At 31.5% G+C, this 19066-nt stretch overlaps 1 protein-coding gene and 1 long non-coding RNA gene across 2 annotated transcripts; both read right to left on the reverse strand.

Moving 5' to 3' along the window:
* Positions 1–7260: 7260 nt before the first annotated feature.
* LOC132311637 (uncharacterized) lies at positions 7261–9544 on the reverse strand. The gene is made up of 4 exons (XR_009483071.1): positions 9123–9544; positions 8042–8535; positions 7602–7691; positions 7261–7450 (listed from the first exon to the last, which is right to left on the reverse strand). It is a non-coding gene; the product is annotated as an uncharacterized LOC132311637 (long non-coding RNA).
* Positions 9545–10199: 655 nt separating this feature from the next.
* On the reverse strand, positions 10200–14921 carry LOC132314180 (disease resistance protein RUN1-like). Its single transcript, XM_059813075.1, has 5 exons — positions 14422–14921; positions 12313–13405; positions 11864–12148; positions 10810–11763; positions 10200–10716 (listed from the first exon to the last, which is right to left on the reverse strand). The coding sequence occupies exons 1-5, from the start codon at positions 14919–14921 to the stop codon at positions 10201–10203; spliced, it is 3348 nt and encodes a 1115-aa protein (XP_059669058.1). The 3' UTR covers position 10200.
* Between the last annotated feature and the right edge of the window lie 4145 nt (positions 14922–19066).

Consider the following 19066-nt stretch of genomic DNA (forward strand, 5'->3'; position numbering starts at 1 on the left):
GCAAGTGAGATGCTAAATCACTAATTCATATACAAGTGAAATCTAAAACCAAAATGTTCATATAAGTATAATATGACCTAATCACAGGGGGTCTAGGTATAATTTACCCTAAAAGTTTCAAAGCTATAGAAATCGTATTGATATTTTTCTCTTTTTCGGACAAATGTTTGGCTGGAGGCTATATTGAAATATGGGTAGATGCCCTACACTCTAGGGTTTAGGTCGTGGAGTGAATTGGTGATGGAGTGTATGTGTCCTCCGCCCCCTAAACAGAGAAGTGATTGGTCTATATATAGGACTTGGTAGATAAGTATTTATTCTTGAAAAATTGACTCACTCACTTATTTTTAAAAAGATCACGAGGATTATCAGAGATATTGTATATCTATTTTATTATTACATTATTTTTTGGGAAGTGATAATTACGGATCAATTCAGTTATATCATTAAAATGTTTGTCCAGAATATTCTAGTTCTGGCAATCCACTACAATACAAATAATAATTAATTATTATTATTGTATGGGATCGTAAGCATGCGACCCCTTAAGATTGTTTGCCCAGAACATAATATTCTGGGCAAAGCTCTATTACTTTCTTATTATATTTTATTTTCTCTTTATTATTATTGTATATTTTTTATTTTCTATTTTTGTATATTATATTTATTTTTTTCTATTCATCTTTGATACTTGCATTTTATTTACTTGAATACTAAATTTATTTATTTTTGAATTATCTATTTTATTATGATTTTGAGATATTCCGGATCCAATGGTGACATCCATTTTATGATAATTTTTTGATTTTTTTAGTCTAGCCAAATTAGTTTTACCGAAATATCCTTACAAATGGGTAGGGGCAAAATTGAGTGTCTACAATTAACATGCTGAACAACAATTCAAAAAGGAAAATTCACGAAGGAGTAAGAAATTGCGCATTATAAACTCTTACCTTCAAGAATGAGAAAATTTTCAAATTGAGTCCAAATTTCGAATTTTCTAGGGTTGGCCAAATGAGAAATTGCTTACATCAATGTGTAGATCTTGATGTGCTCTCTATTTTGCCGTAAATGGCACCAAAAATCTCTAAAAGGTTGGAAAGAAATCAAGTTTGAAATTTTGGAAGCAAAAAAAAATGGAAAAAGAAATTGAGAGAGAAAGAGAGACCTGCGTAGAGATAAAAAAAAATAAGGGAAAAAAAATGGGGCCAAAAATGGCCTTTGCCCCTTTCAAAAAAATTTGTAGGTCCTACCCCTACCTTTATCACAATCTTTCTATCTATATCATCTTATCACATTACAGCAGCATACGATATATATATACAATATATATTAATGCAAAGAAACTAAATCAATCCCTTACACATCTCATTTGTGGGACCCGCTAAAAGAACCATCACAAATCAATCTCCATTCCCTTAACTCACTTTTCTTCTTTTCCCATTGACTTTCGGCTGGTGCATCTCCTATAGCCATCATCAGATACACAAAATATATACATACATATATATATATATATAATGTGACTAAACCAAAAACCAAGTGGGACCCGGCCACAAACACAAACCCTTAATTCTCTTTGATCTCGGCTGGTGGCTGCATTCTTCAACAGATATTATATATATATATATAATATGCAACAACAAAATATAAACTGTAAGTCTTCAAATAAAAATAAATAAATAAAAAAATCAATATCAAATTGATAAATCTCCGATCAGAATTAATCAAATTAATTATGATAACTAAAAATAAAAATAATGAAATAAATATAATCCTAAAAATTTGGATTGTCACGTAGCTTTGGTCATCTCCTATGTTTGGAAGATTGAGTTATATTTCTATTTTTAAATTTAATAGACATGCACGAATGGAGAATAAAAATGGTGTTCTACTGTCTTTAGGGACTCGAACCCAAATATGTGATTTTATCAAAATTATGCCATACCAGCTATAAGATTGATAATGGCACAAAACCCACTATTTTATATACTCAATATATATAATTTAGTAGCATTTGTTCTATTTAAATATTATTAGATATACGTTTTATATTTTATTTGTAATAATTAGAGAAGGAGAAGAAAACAAACAAAAATGAAGAAGTGGAAAATGGCTGCAAGGGAAAGGTTATATAGGAAACTTACGGGTAGTGCTCTAGGAAAATTGGCGAACTCTCTTGTTACAGTGCAGCATTACATTTTAGGATTAATTTTACTAATACCCCCTTAAGTTTGGCCAAATATTACTCTAAAATAACTTTCGAAAATTACTATCACTTAAATCTAAACGTGCGAAAATACAAATCTATCCTTATTTTTAAAATTCATTTTAAACTAAAATATCCACAAATTGAAAAAGACAACATTGCCCCTAATAGTTTCTCTCTCTAAAATATACGCGTGCATATAATATATATATATATATATATATATATATATATACACACACACAAATAGGCTCGGTGGCCTTCCAGCAACGACGACGGCCACGACTGCAACGATGGCAACGGCGGATCCCCGACAGTGACGCCTTCACCTTCTTATCCAAAAATTTAATCATGCATCGATTCATTCGCCAAGTCCAAGCAAGGATCTAAAAACTATGTTCACGGGGATGTTTCCCAATAATTTGAGTGAAAAATATCAGATAAAATGTGAAACAAAAATAGATCAGATGGTCAGTGCATACTAGGAATATGTAAACAATGTGGCAGGGAATAATGGCCTCCACCGCCGGCGTGGTTCAGAGGGTTTGCTGGTGAAGGAAAAAGATAACTGTGCGTGAGAGAAGTTAAGTGGCCTGATTTTTAAAATTACATAAATATCCAGAATTTTTATGAGGTGGCAGATTTTAGTGAGGGTATTTTTGTACAATTGCTTTCCCATTTATATATATATATATAATTGTAAATTACAAAACATATAGGAATAATTTAGTCTTTTAATCTAGTTTTGTAGGTTAAAGAATTTCTTTGACAAAGTCAAAGAGTATTTTAGTTAATTTACATGGTGTTAAAGCTCTGCATGTGACGGCTGGGTGTGAGTAAAAAATGGAACAAACATTTATCATATGGGTGATAGTAATTTTTGAAAGTTATTTGTCATGTGAAAGTTATTCTTACATTTTATACTTTTTGGTCCAAGGATCTATGCCTCACCACGTCATCAGTGCCACCTAGCATCAGCATAGTCAAATTCTACAATTCTACATATATATATATATATATATATATATGTATATATATATATATACACAAGATATCAGGATCTTCTGCTGTCCTGTCAAAGGAAAAGATCACCACCATGGCTACCTATATATATATTTGTGTAGTTAAGAAAGAAGAAAAGATGGGAAACTTGGAGAGAGAAAGTAAAAAGTCAAAAGAAAGATTGGAGAAGAGAGAAAAAGATGAAGTCGGAAAGAAAATGTCTACCAGAGCTTGCCTATAAATTGTCAAAGAATGAAGATGAAAGAGAGCCCGGTTTAGGAGTTGGATAGTGAGAGTCCTCTCCTCCGGAGAGCTGCTTCGAGGAGTCAGCTAGCTGGACGCTTGTGTATTTATTTTCTACATTCTCTTTCAATTAATGCATTATGTTTTTCTTATCTTTAATTTACATGTTTTAATTTATTTTCTATTAGATTAGATACTTTAAATTTCAGTAAATTAGTTCAAAATCCAAACAATGTTTTAATATTTTTTTTCTCTCTAAATAATAATTTGAATCTAAGTTTGTGACATCACCGAATTTTCACGTGTAGGTTGGCCAGACTCACATTCGAAAACACGGGAATATAAAAACAATTTAGTATTTAAACGAATACAGAATACAAGAAGATTAAAAAAAATAAATAAATCGTTGAACGAAATTCTATTAATAAAATAAAACCTCCTTGACAAAAATAAATTTCATGAATTTAAAATTTTAAAATACAACTCAGAAATCTTATAAGTCAAGGACCCATAAACCATAAACTATTAATTCACCAGATATCTAACAATAAATAACAATACTAAAAAGTAAACAAGATGAGTAGATGAATGACAGTCTCTCAGCTGCGGATCCTCAACCTCGAGACTGGAACTTCTAATAACCTGAAAAATATATCGTGGGTTAGACCCATGAGCAAGTTTCTTCTATCAAGCCCTTGAAAACCAATAAATAAAACATCTCTAACCAAAATCATACTAATTAAAGTTTTAACCTTTAATATAAGATGATACATATATAATATATAAAGAACATGTTCATTCATATATTTTTTAAAATCCAAGATCATAAACAATGATAAGACTACCTCCATATTTAAACTAACCATCAAGTACATTCCACTTTTAAGAAAAAACTCTTTTAAACCTAAATTCCATATTTAAACAGTTATTTAACCATTTAAATAATAAATAATAATCTAAGGAATATTTTCCTTTAATCCAAATCCCAATATCCACCAATGTATGATTTTATTTATAAAGATTATGTAGCAAAGATCTATATTTTGGCAACTCCTCCATGCCTTCGCTAATATTATTTTATTAATACTATAAAATAATATATTATCTTTTAAACATTAGTTTATTCTAATATAAGAATAATTATCACCTCCAACTTATAAATACAATATCCATAGATGTATATTTAATTATCTAATTTACCTAACAATTTATTTATAATTTGGCAACTCATCCATGCCTCCACAAATATTTATTTATGTTTTGGCAAATTAACCATGCCTCTAGAAGTATGTTTATTTATATTATAACAACTCAACCATGCCTGTATAAGTAATTTATTTATACTTTGGCAAATCAACCATGCCTGTTAAATGACAATCTGTTTATGTCTTGGCAACTCATCTATGCCTCCAAAAGTATGTTTTTATCCATACTATTAATTAGCAATTCATCCATACTTCCTATGTATGTATTTTATTCATATAATTAATAAGACAATTTATTTATACTTTTAACAACTCATCCATGCCTCCAATTTAATCATGTACCAAACTTTACAATTAACTATGAAATGAATCATATATAGTCACTCCATGCAAGTTATAAGTATATAATTAATTTAAATAAATAACCTATTATGATCTCATCAACACCACCATCACATATATAAACATGTTAAGTATCAATGAACAACTTACTAGTTGATTATGTTATATTTATTTATTTATGTGTGGCAGTATAACATGTAGGCGTATATAACACGTAGGTTACACAATCTAGCAATGTCCAAATAACACATTACACATTAAATATAAATATTACGAATTATTTGGTCAACACCCAACCAATACAAATTATCTAAATTGGTTAAAACAATTATGAGATAAGATATATACATATACAAAATTCGTACTATCTTCCAACTCAATTTTGACAAGGTAAACATCCGTTTCACGAAATTTTCGTGAAATACAAAATTGTAGATAACCGAATTTCCATTCAACCGCGTAAGATTTGAGCCGTTTTGGCACTCGAGGAAATAGATACAGATAGACTACTAAAACGGGAATTGGAAAGAATTTCCTAGTTGAAAAATGATTCTTCCTTTTCTACTAATCAATTTCTTCACATGCATTTATACTATGTCTCGGTGATTAACATGCCAATTTAATCTATAGATTTTGATACCCAAGGTGATAAACTTATGGGTTCTAAGAGGAAAGTTAGAAAAGAACTTGCCTGAAGGTTTCAAAACGAAACCGACGCTTCAACCTTGGTTGTCTCTTCCAAATCCAACATCATCTTTCTCTGATCTAGCCTTTTCTTTGTCAGTTTTCTCTTCTTCTTTTTCTCTGCTCTTTTTTTTTTTTTTTTTTTTTTTTTTTTTTTTTTTGCTAACATGAATTTTTTTTTAACAATATAACCTTATGTGTATATTTTATACACATTAGTACCCTAATCCTATTCCTAGTATGATTACCCAAAAAAACTAATAATACTTTTAAATAAAATATATATACACATATATTATATATATATATATATATATATATATGTATTCCTCACACAATAAAAATAAATAATATATATGGTCAATTCAAATCCTCCTCCATGTTGGACTCTAGTTATATTAATTCATGACACATAAATATAAATAAATAAATAATATATTGCCAATTCAAATCCTCTTCCATGTAGGACTCCAGCTATATTAATATATATAAAACATATAAATATGAATATATATATATATATATATATATATATATATATTATGTAATATATATTTATAAATCCTTTTTAACTATACTTACCATATATATGCATGTAGTCTTATACATATATATTTACTATAAATATATAATTCTCTATATAATTATATAATTATATATATATATATATAATCAATTTAATATGCATAATATATATATATATATATATATATATATATATATATATATATATATATATATATATACACTTATGCATAAATCCATGGGCCTTTAAACTATCCCAAATCATTTAAAGCTTCATTCTCCAACCCAAGACTCAAATCTTTTGATCCAAATATTCCAAGCCCAGTTCATTAAACTTAAACAAATAATTAAATAAATAAACATTTAATATTAAAACAACTAAATACATGATGCACATTATCAAATAAGAATTAATAACCAAGTCATACCATACAAATAAAAATCAACACGCCAACAAATTAATCAACAATCAAGCACATTATCATACCAATAAATCAAATAAATAAGTAAACAAATAATTAATTTAAAATAAATAAATCCATTAAATTCATTTAAAGGCAATTAATTTAATTAAATAATTCTTTAAAATATAGGGGTATTACAAAGTTTCAATACGAAGTCTCAACTCGAATATGGATTCGACCTTATTTATCAGTATACAATTTTAGTAAAGTGATTGTAGGAAAAAAAATTTGTACGGATTGAATGAAGCAACGACAACAATATAAAAATGAGTCTGTCAAAGCTAGCTGACATTTTTTGTGGCATCATTCTCCTATCTCACTAGTCAATAATATTGCGATGTTGTGGACCGAATTTAGTGCGTGCGTTATGACCCGTTTACGACTTGATTACTGGTTGAATGAGCTTTGTGTGGGTCCATGCCCATCAAAATTTTGACCCCTTTTTTATTTGTGGGTGGTAGACTTTAATTAGTGCGCTCTTGCAACACAATAATCATCATTACATGATGTGATTGTTGTAAATAAAAATTTTCAGGACTCGATTTGAAATTATAAACCATATATGAGCAAAAAGATTATGGTACGTACTAACAAAACATTTTCCATCACAATTGAAATTGTTTTTACAAGAGATAGAGCTTCTTGTATACAAAATTGATAATCAAAACAAACGTACACAAAATTGACAATCAAAAGTATCCAAATGATCCTTTCTATTGCCTCTTAATGCTGCTCCCCAAACATGCAACTGACTTCTAGGATTTCTGTGTGTTAACCTACAAAATTGCAACAATCAAATACAGTAATTGCTGTATATATGAAAAATATGATATTTGAAAGTGTTGGTATGATTTTAAGAATTGAGAAATTGAGTTTGAAGAGAGTGATGAAAGTATGATTTGATGATTATTGGGTGGGTCTACTCACCTTCACCTTGCTCCTCCATAACTAGATGGATACCCGTTTTCTTCACCTTCTTTTCTTGTCTAGTGCGACGTATGGGGTCATATGATACAGCTGAAGCCAAAAATGGAGTTAGGGTAGCCAAAAATATGTGGGCTTTGGTCATCTCCCATGTTTGGAAGATTGAGTTATATTTTTATTTTTAAATTTAATAGACAAGCACGAATGGAGAATAAAAATGATGTTCTACTTTCTTTAGGCTTCGTTTGGATACACATGAGAGAAAAGAAAAGAAATAATTATAAGAGAAAAGAAATGAAATGAAATGAAAGAAAAGGAAAGTTATAATTTATATTTATCTTTGGATAGATAATAGAGAAAAAAAAAGAATTGACAATATTGTTATTTGGATAACACAAAGAAGAGAAAAAAAGGGAAAGGATATAATGAAATTGACATCTTACCCTTTTTCATGCAATATTGGTGGAAGTAATAGCAGTTTACTTTTAGTAAATCTTTTTTGCTTCAACCTTGTGAACTCTGAAGGGAACCTATTTTAAGTACTGGTCAATGTTCTCTCTCTCCCTGAACTTGACTTTCATCGCATATCTATAGCCATATACATAATTATTGATCATTTCTTATTATGTGTATGAATCGACTATTTCAGAAGCACAAGGCTGCCGGGCAGGATACTGTTATCACCACTTTCCCAAACACACTCTTGTCCATAATCACGAATTTGAACTCAACAGATTCTTCCCCCTTTAGTCCCAACTCACAAAACCATCCATCCTTTGTCCAATTCATCGCCACTTTCTTCTTCCATGAGCCAAATTCTCTTGCCGATCCCAAAATTGCAACACTCTCACCAAATTCAACTTGGTGATTAAGTCGGACGCGTAGTAGCACCTTCCCACGCCGTGGCCCGGATCCCATCTTCTGCTTCTCTTCCTCTCTGCCAAAAAAAAACCCATTCTGTTGTTCTATTTGTATGAATTTACTTCTGAGCGACTGAAAAAAAGAAAAAAAAAGAAAAAAAAAAAAAAAAAAACACTGCTTTATAATTTGAATAAGTACTTTTGTATGATCACTTAGAGAGTGCAAGAAACATACCATAAGAGATTGTTTGATTTTGATCACTCTAGCTGATTTTATCAGGAGGACTGAGGAGATTTTTTTTTTTTGGTGAGAAAAATACAGATTTGTTAACCAGATGAAACTCCCTTAAGCAGACCCAAAAAAATAAAGATAAAAATGAGAGAGATTAATAATCAGGGTTCAATTTGATTGTTTTTTAACATAGTCATGTTTGGTGCTAGACATCAAGAAACCCAAAAGGAACTGTTTATAAGGTTAATAATTAACCAAATATTATCCAAATTGATTAAACTTCAATCAATTCTAATAACCATTTTATTTAGAAATACGAAAAGAGCATAAAAACCACGAACTTAAAAAAAACAATAAATTCCATCTCTTCCCCTAATAAAGCTTTCTCTGCAATCAAACACAATGGAATTGAACCACAATTGAATGAATTACCTGGTTTCAGTAGAAGAAACGCCACAGACGATTCGAGAACAGTGTCTAGATTGATCACAAATTCAAGACTACGGAGAGGGAGAGTAGTCTCGGCCTCAAGAAAGTGAGAGCATTTTGTTGGCTTTGACGGTACAGGAGGAATCTGGATTGCCCTCTGAGATGGTTGTGTGGATGTACAAGTAGTAGTAGCAGTAGAGCAGACGCCCAATACACGCAGAGAATCATAGAATCATGGAGGCTAATTTTGTCTTTCTCTTTCAATTGTTTCCTTTCCCCTCAAATCTTCTCAAAATTGAGGAGATTTGATTTTACTATATTGGAGAGATTATTCTTTTCATCCAAACACACTTGACACTATTCTTCCCTTTCTTTTCTCTCCAAATCTCTCTAAATCCCTCAATCCAAAAGAGGCCTTAGAGACTTGAACCCACATATGTGATTTTATCAAAATTATGCCATACCAGCTATAAGCTAGCTGACATTTTCTGTGGCATCATTCTCTTATCTCACCAGTCAATAATATTGAGATGTTGTGGCCCGAATTTAGTAAGTGCGTTGTGACCTGTTTACAATCTGATGACTTGTTGAATAAGCTTTGTGTGGGTCCATGCCCATCAAAAATTTGACCCGTTTTTTATTTGTGGGTGATAGACTCTAATTAGTGCGCTTTTATAACCCAATAATCATCGTTACACAGTGTGATTATTATAAATAAAAAATTTAAATCCATATATGACCAAAAAGATTTTGGTACGTGCTAACAAAACAATTTCCATTATGATTGAAATTGTTATTACAACAGACACAGCTTCTTGTACACAAAATTGACAATCAAAACAAACGTACACAAAATTGACAATCAAAAGTATCCAAATGATCCTTTCTATTGCCTGTTAATGCTGTTCCACAAACATGCAACTGTCTTTTAGGATTTCTCTTTGTTAACCTACAAAATTGCAACAATCAAACACAGTAATTAATTAATTGCTGTATATATGAAAAATATTATATTTTAAGAATTGAGAAATTGAGTTTGAAGAGAGTGATTAAAGAATGATATGATGATTATTCGGTGGGTCTACTCACCTTCACCTTGCTCCTCCATAATTAGATGGATACCCATTTTCTTCACCTTCTTTTCTTGTCTAGTGCCACTTATGTAGTCAAATATTGAAGCCTGACTGTAACCACTTATGTAGTCAAATATTGAAGCCTGACTGTAACAGCTGTCATCATCACAAATATTGGGAGGGCCTGGGCTGAGCTTTGGTCTCTTCTTCATCAAATTTTTAATTGGTTGATACTTTTGCTTCTGTTCTTCGTAATTGGTTATGTTGATCAAAATAACGTGACTGCCTTTACACCTCGCATACGTATTTGGTCCCTCCATGCCATAACCATTGATTTTGAGATCAAATCCAATAATTCCATCAATTTCATGAAAATTCGAAACAGCACAGATGGAAATTCCTTTGACATTATTGTAAGAAGATAAATGATCTACCACCAGAGACAAAGAAGAGCCCTCAACTTCACTCTTATGCCTAAACCATTGCGGAATCTCACTTCCCGGAAAACTGATCCATTCAACCCCCTGTTCCATGCACGAACATAACAAGTTTTGAATGCATACATATATATATGTATAGAGAGAAAGGGAAAGAGCAAGAGATGTAAAGTAATTAACCTGAAGCTGACTTTGTGATGATATATTTGGCATGTTCTCCATCTCATCCATAACCAATTTGTGGCACTCACTGAATCTTAATTTGCGATTGTTTGGACCAATTCCACTTGGTGGAATCCAATACCGTTCCAATGATATGCAGCCATGTGCATCCACATATTCAATAGATGACGGAAGTGAAGTCAACGTTTGGAGGCTTGTGCAACCTTCCAAATAAAGGACTTTCAGACATTTGAGTTGAATGAAGCTTGTTGGTATGCTAGAGAAATTGTTTCTACTTAACTCTAAAAAAGATAAAGTGCACAAAGCGGAAAGCAGTTCCAGTTGCAAATAATTAGTTGAAGCAGGAGGAGTACTCTTTCTCTTTCGCACCAATGAAAATGGCACCAATGAATTTGGCATTTTCGGAGACACTCTTTGTAAATCACTTACATGAAGTTCACTAAGGTTACACAACTGTACAATGGATGATGGTAACTGTCCTATAGCGGTTCCTCTAAAGTCAAGGCTTGTTAAATTCTTCATTCTATAAAAAATGTTGCTTGTAACCATTTTAAGCTTTTGGCAATCACGTACCCATAAATACTGAAGCCCTTCAAGAAGCTCAATTGATGAAGGCAAATCTTTTATTCCAGATCCACCCAAATTAAGATGTTGCAAACGATCCATATGCCCCTGAATCTCTGGAAACTTCTCAAGTTTTAAGCATCCCCATAGATCCAAATATTCTAGCTTTTCCAACTTGATGCTTTTTGTGAGACTCCTCAGATTTTTACAGCCCCCCATAACCAAATTAACAAGCCTCTCATGAACTCCAATCGACTCGTGGACCTCAATTAGATTTTTACATCCTTCAAGATTTAATTCCTCGAGATATGGGAGACTAGACAAGTCAGGAGTTTTAAACAAATATAAGGAGTGACCGAGATCAAGGTATTTTAACTTTTGTAGAAACTGGAAAGGAAACAAGCAATGAAAGAAATCAATCAGTTTCAATAAAATCCGACAATACTATTCATATGTAAATAATTGTATATATAAACTCTGATCATACCTTTATACTTGATGATATTTCTTTGATTTGGTTGCGACAAAGACGAAGTTGAACAAGATTTTTTGGATGGAAATTGGATGGCAAAAACTTTGTAGGATAATCATCCCAATCGAGATAATATAATTCATTTGAAAGATATGTAAATTGTCCACAAGGTCGTACGCCACTAAGTTTGAGTAGTTTAAGTTTCTTCATCTTCTCAAAGACATCGACATCTACATGTAACTCCTCTGGTACATGTTCATCAGGCACGTTTAACACAATGCCTTTAATTGTTTCTATCACCTAATTATCGAAAACTTTATGTAAGTTACTATTAAAACCTTAAAATTATCCAAGTTTACAATTGTTTAGATGGAAAAAAGATGCAGCAATCCTTTTATTTATTTATTTTTGGCACAACTTGAATATCAAAATTGCAATTAAACTTATATGGAGTTAGAATGTACTGTATTCTCTCTGAACACTTTATAGATATCTTCATAAAACCACAACCTACTTCGTTTGCCAGGATCATCAGGTGATTCTTGACGAACAATTTCCTTACCCATTTCTTGTAACAAATCATGCATGCACAGCTCTTTGGTTGATGAGATAGTTATCAATGACCGTTCAATAAGAATTGGAATTCGTGGGTGAAACCCATTACTGCCCAATACATCCATTACATAATCTTCATCATACCCTTTGAAGAAACAAGCAATGTCAAGGAATAAATCCTTCTCTGTGTCATCAAGGCTATCAAAACTTATCTTAAGAACATCATGAATTTGTTTATTAGGAATTCTTTTCAAATTATCCAATTCATGTTCCCACTCTTTAAAACTTCTTTTAAATAAATGAGAACCCAAAACTTGAAGAGCTAATGGAAGGCCTCCAGCATAATTTACCACACTTCGTGAAAGATCCAAATAATCCTCCAAGGGATGGTTGGTAGTGAAAGCATGCCAACTAAAAAGTTGAAGAGCTTCATCGTCTTTCAACAACTCAACCTTGTACATTTCATCTACTTTTTGCTCCACCAATAAACGTTCATTTCTGGTGGTTACAATGATCCTACTTCCAAAACCAAACCAATCATTTGCTCCAACTAAACTTTCCAATTGCTTCAAACTATCCACATTGTCAAGAACTACCAGGACCTTCTTGTAATGTAGTCTTTTCTTTATCACATTGATCCCGTAGTCAACATTAGACATCTTTAGATCTTCTTCCATTAGGATGTCATTCAAGAGTTGTTGTTGCAGATCAGTTAGACCATTCTGTCGTTCTGAAACTTCTTTCACATCTTTAAGGAAACAATAACCTTCAAATTGATTAAATATTCGATTGAAGACAACTTTGGCTATGGTTGTCTTTCCTATTCCCCCCGTTCCACAAATTCCCACAGTGCACACATCCTTTGGCCCATTATTTAGCAAAGTGATCACTCCGTTGACACGAGAATCTATCCCCACTTCATACTTGGCAATATATAATGGTTTATATTCCAATATTTTTATATTCTCTTGAACAATTTTTTGGATAAATTTCGCCTCATACCTATGAAGTACAAATCACATTAAAAAGAACTAGTGAGTCATAATTTTTTTTATATTTTATTTATGGGTAAATAATAATAATAGTCATAAATTACTCATTTGGTAAACTAAATTGATTGAAATAGACTAATGCATCATAAAAATGTTAGATAACTCAAGTGTAACTCAAGTGTACACAAATAAATAAAAATTATTTTAATTATGGATTATTAATATTTATTTTTTCTTTTTCTTTTTGTTTTTTTTAGACAAGTCATATTCAAACACAACTAGGAAAAAAAAAACAGTCATGTTCAAACATGTCTATTATTTATGGACTTACATTTGAAAACAGCAGCGATACCACTTTAATAAAGTCTTTCTGTTCCATGGACCAAATTAGGTAAAAAAAAAATTTTTTAAACTTAATTAGAATGGCAATCTTAAGTTTAACCCACCTATCAATTAACCTTGAAACCATAATTTTTTTATTTATTTTTCCCTTTTTGGTAAGAAACATCTAAAGCTTAATAATAACTCTAAATAATAAATATTCAACTTTAATTAGATTAGTTTAATTCTAATTTGGCATAAAAATAAAAAAATAAAAAAATCAGGAGATACGCAATTGAGTGCGAATAATAAATATATATTCATTTAAAGATTAAAACACTCACTTAAAATTAAAATATGGCGAACATACTATTGAGTTAATAGGATATTGGTATTTTCTCTCCTCGGAAAGTGAGAGGATTGAGGCTTTAACTTCATAGAGCAAAAATGTGTGTGTTATTTACTAAGATATAAAATAATAATAACAATTAAAATTTTGTATAAGATATTGTGCAATTTTTCTCAATAAAAAAAAAAAAACAAATTCTCAATAAAAAAAGAATGCTAATTGAAAAAATAAATTGTACTTCATGTTTGCTTCTACTAGTAATTAGGTACGTATTGCAAAGTCGTTTAGTTAAACTTGTGCACATATTTCATACGGCAATATAGAAGAAGAATAAAATTTGTTGAGTCAGTTATTACCCATCTGCTACATCGTTTAAATCCCACCAGCTTAAATTTGCTGCCTCTTCCAAAACTGCCCTCCACTTTTGCACCTTTTCCTTATCCTCTCCAAAATTTTCCTCATGTTTGGCAAATGCTTCTGCAAAACTTCCTTTTTGTTTTCGTACTTGTGACGGATCGACATTGTAGAAAATTGGCAAAATCGTCTGTCCCACTTTATTCCTGCATTCAACGATGTGTACGAGTTCATCCAAACACCAAGAGGACGATGCGTAGTTTTTCGAAAAAATGATGATTGCAAATTTCGATTCCTTAATTGCCTTGAGGAGTTCAGAAGGAATCGATTTTCCTCTCTGAAGTTTCTCATCATCTTTGAAGGTGTGAATTCCTTTGTGTTGCAGAGCCATATAGAGATGGTCCACAAAGTTCTTGCGGGTATCTTCACCTCTAAAACTCAAGAAGACGTCATAATTCCATTGAGGCGAAGAAGAAGATGAAGATGAAGGAAATGCATCCATTGAGGCTTGCTAATTTGTGAATGCAAAATTTATGGGTGTGATTATGATACTTACATATATCTCTCCCCCTCTATATTATATAGAGAGAGAATGCATATGATAAGAAGTTGCAAGGAATTTTGTATGAAACTTCGATCTTTTTTCTGGGTGATGGACATGGATGTGCAAGTTGATGGTAAACAAAACAGTGTGAAAAACGTGTAGGTGGGTGATATTAGGCTGCTGAAGAAAGTTTTTAAAACATGTACAAAGCCGACAAGCTTAATGCTCAGTCTGTTGTAATCGATATTTATATGCACATATTGTCATTACTAGTAAGTTGTGGTATATTTAGATTAAGATTTATTAGGTTGCTATATAATTTAAAATAAAGTTACCTCTCTGTTGGCTGAGATTTGATGCCCCAATAAGGTTAATGACAATTTGTATATGTCCAAGGATTGTCATTGTCTTAAAAGAGTTGGGATAGCCTTGACCAATAAGGCTCACGACAATTTACATATGTCCAAGGATTGTCTTTGTCTTTGTCTTAAATTCTTTGTATGTTCCCAAGGCAGGAAATTGCTTGGATGATAGCAATTGTCCAAGGATTGTCATTGTCTTACAAAAAGAATGATCGAAACTTTTCAGACTGGGGGAGCTTGAATATTTATTGATGATGAATTCCCGCGCATGAACGACTTGATTTTAATCGTTAGAATATTCATTGTGCTCTTTTATTTTCCTGGCAAAAAGTAATCTCAATGAATAATTGTTGCCCTTCTGTGCAGCAACTTCAATTCGTTTTTCACCAGCCTAGAGCCATTTACAATAAAAGGAATTAAAAAAAGAAAAAGAAAAAGAAAAGAGTAGAATATTATATATAATATCACTTGTAGAATATATATATATAAAGACTAAAAGCACCAATTTGTAGAAAACGGAAATGCATTCATGTAAATGTGGCAAACGTTTAAATTATGGCAAACGTTAGATGGTGAATGCGATACATAACAGCTAGTACAGGTTGCATGACATGGAAAAGTTAGAAATATAGCTCATAACTAAAATACAGGAAAGATATGGACAGAAAGGTAAAAACCCTCCGATGTTAACACAGCAAAAAAAGTGAGAGATGCTTGTGCTTATACAGGCAGATGCATGTGTTTATGCATATACTCATTACAAAGGGTGGATCCATTTTACAATTCATTACAACAGTAGCAAGACTTGATCCCAAAGTTCGGATATTCCTTTCCTATTTAACTTCTATAAAGGCCCATAGTGTTCATCTTTTACAATATTCAGATCCCGAGTGTCTAGAGACCCATTTAGTTTAAGGTGCACAGTGTTAAGAAGAAAAAAATATATTTAAAGGAGGCATTATATAAAAAGTTCCATATATATACATATAAAGGGCTGGGCGGGGCAAGTGCCCCCTTGGCATACATTGGCTCTGCCCATGGATGGACTCAGTCTATATTAATAAAATTTTATCTTTATATGCATATACTTGTTGGGATTTATATGCCATGGCATAGCAAATTCCTATTTGAATTATAGTGACATATGTTCCTGACGTTTCTGAAATATTTATGCTTGATACAATTGGTGAATTCAATGTATTATGTTTCGATTCATTATATAATTGATAGTGTCCACTTAATTACAAGAGATATTTATATATGTATGTGATGGCGATCAATACATGAATATAAATAGTAATCATAAATTGTTCATAGTCAATAATTATGGATGAACTCATAATTAATTTAGACTTGAACTGGATCCGCGTTAGGTTGAGATATATTGCGAGAGCCATCGTATGCAATTGCTCCCTATCACTGTCATGGCATTTGACTCTTAAGAATGAGAAAAGTATAAACTCTTTTATTAGTTAATAATTACTTTGATTTGTTCGGCGGATACTTCGGGATCCTTAGACCGACACTTTGGGTAGTTATGTAATTAATAGTTAGAGGGTTATATTTTTAATATTTGTATCACTGTTACTTGTATTTATTTTGTATTAAATATGGTTGATTACAAAGTAAATTCGAAGGCTTTCGTGTGTTTTTAGACAAAATGATTTATTATATATTTAAGTATTTAAATTATTATTTTTGTCAAACAAATATTTTATTGTGATCGAGCTGAAAATAATCAAAGGTACCAAAATAAATATATTAATTAAGTAGTCGGATTGATAGTTTTATTTATTCGATAACTAATTTTGCATAGAGGGGTCAAAGTGCAACATTGACTTAGATGTTATTTATTATTTAATTGGAGTTCAATTAATTTCTTTTAGTGGAGTAGAAATTAATTTATAAATGAATTGAATTGGGTTCATGCACAAGGTTAATTATTAATTCATTGTAGCCAATAAAATAATAAGCCCAAATAATTCTTACTCATAACCCAACTTGATATTGGAATCCTATTAGATTTAAGACATATGAATTAGAGATTGAAAATGATTTATTATTTCTTTTTCTTTATCTTTATGTTGCCTATATATATACATGGTCTATGTATATTTTAGGTGTGATTTTTGGAAGAAGAAAAAAGTAATCTATTTTCTCTCTCTAGAAAATTAGGGTTAATGTTCTCATATAATAGAGGCTCCCACAAGCCTAGTTTTATAAGGTCATTCATGGAGGCTTATGAGCGATTTCTAAAGGCAAAACAATTATTAAGAAGATGGAGATTCAAGGATAAGGCATCTTGCTAAGGGATTTACAATAAGTGAGAACATTCACTTTAGAGGAAAGATTTAAAGGTTTACTCAAACATTTGATGTAAGTATTCAATCTATTAATTGAATGATACATCATATTTTATTTTTACATAAAACTTGTCTTTATGTTATGAATCAAGATCTATGAATCAAAATCCCTCAAAAGTTTTTAAAATTTACACGTTTCCCTATAGTGGTATCAGAGAATGGTTTGATTCATTACTAGAGATCATGTTTTTTATGAAAATCATCATTCATCGATCCAAATTATATTTGCATATGTATATATTAATATATGATCATGATGTATGTATATTTGTGATTGGATGATGTTGATGTATGTTTGGGCCATGGATGAAGTTTATAGGTTTATTGAATATAATTTTATCTTTGGATGAATGTAATTAAGGCTTTGATTTAGCCGTTTGAAAGTTCAATGATGTAATTTAATTTTTTCCATTGTATTTCAAATTGTAAATATTTATTAAAGCTATGTAATCTTCATCAAAGGATGCTATGAAGCTTCAAGAAGGTCCAAGAGGGTTAAATTAGGCTTCAGGAATTTTCTGGGATTTTTTTAGAAATTTTCTGGATTTTTTAGGGCCTAAATTTAATTTTTATGGATTTTTTAATATTTTTTTTGGCGGTTTTCCGGTAACTTTCTGAAGATTGGAATAGCGCTAGCGGCAAGGGAAGCGCCGGAGTTTGGACAGCCAATTCAATGCGGCGCGGCACACTAAAGTCCTGTGTAATCGGATTGTTGGCCCTTGATTTTCATCACAGGTAGAAAGAGATCAAGTGTGGCGAGCTCACAGTGCGCACCATGCGCACCCAATGAGCCCAGCGCGTGTTCGCGCTGGTCATACCAGCGCACTACAGGCGCGTGGCAGCACGTGCCACGCGCTGCCGCTATCTATAAGCGCGTGCATGAGAGTGTGGGGCGCATGGGCGCGCATGGTGGGCGCGTGGGAGTGCGTGGAAGCTACTGGAACTAGTTTCTCGATTCCTGCAGGTGCATAGATATAACGGTGGACCTCCAGGGTTGTTTTTATAATTATTTTATGCTGTTTTTGCTCATTAAAGAGTAAATTACTGCCCCAAAGTAGATTTTAATATTATTCTCCATTATTTAAAGATTGTGGGAGTTTAATGGGGTGCAATAATTGTAGCACTAAGTAATTATTTAGTTTTTAATATAAAAAGCTAAATCCATTGGCCATTTCATTTATTTATTTATGTGATGTATGGAATGCATGAAATAGATAATTGTTAATTAATTATTGTTCAAGCATTGGATTCATGATTTTTTATCTAAATGACTTGATTTATATTAATTAAATTATAAAAATGAATTGGATTTAATTACTAATTAATTAGAGGGCACTTAAAGGGAAACAAAAAATTATTTTTAAAGTGTGCCTCAAAT

This window comes from Cornus florida, unplaced genomic scaffold (genome assembly GCF_030987335.1).
Source record: "Cornus florida cultivar Cherokee Brave unplaced genomic scaffold, ASM3098733v1 CherokeeBrave_3.0.0_Hap2_Chr06, whole genome shotgun sequence".
In the NCBI taxonomy this organism is placed as follows: Eukaryota; Viridiplantae; Streptophyta; class Magnoliopsida; order Cornales; family Cornaceae; genus Cornus; species Cornus florida.

Excerpts from the sequence above, each read along its gene's own strand:
- LOC132314180 (XM_059813075.1), bottom strand. The coding sequence starts at position 14,921 with ATGGATGCATTTCCTTCATCTTCATCTTCTTCTTCGCCTCAATGGAAT. Across the intron at positions 12,149-12,312 it reads AAGTGTTCAGAGAGAATACA|GTGATAGAAACAATTAAAGG; the intron begins GTACATTCTAAC and ends TTCGATAATTAG. Across the intron at positions 11,764-11,863 it reads AAATATCATCAAGTATAAAG|TTTCTACAAAAGTTAAAATA; the intron begins GTATGATCAGAG and ends TTTCCTTTCCAG.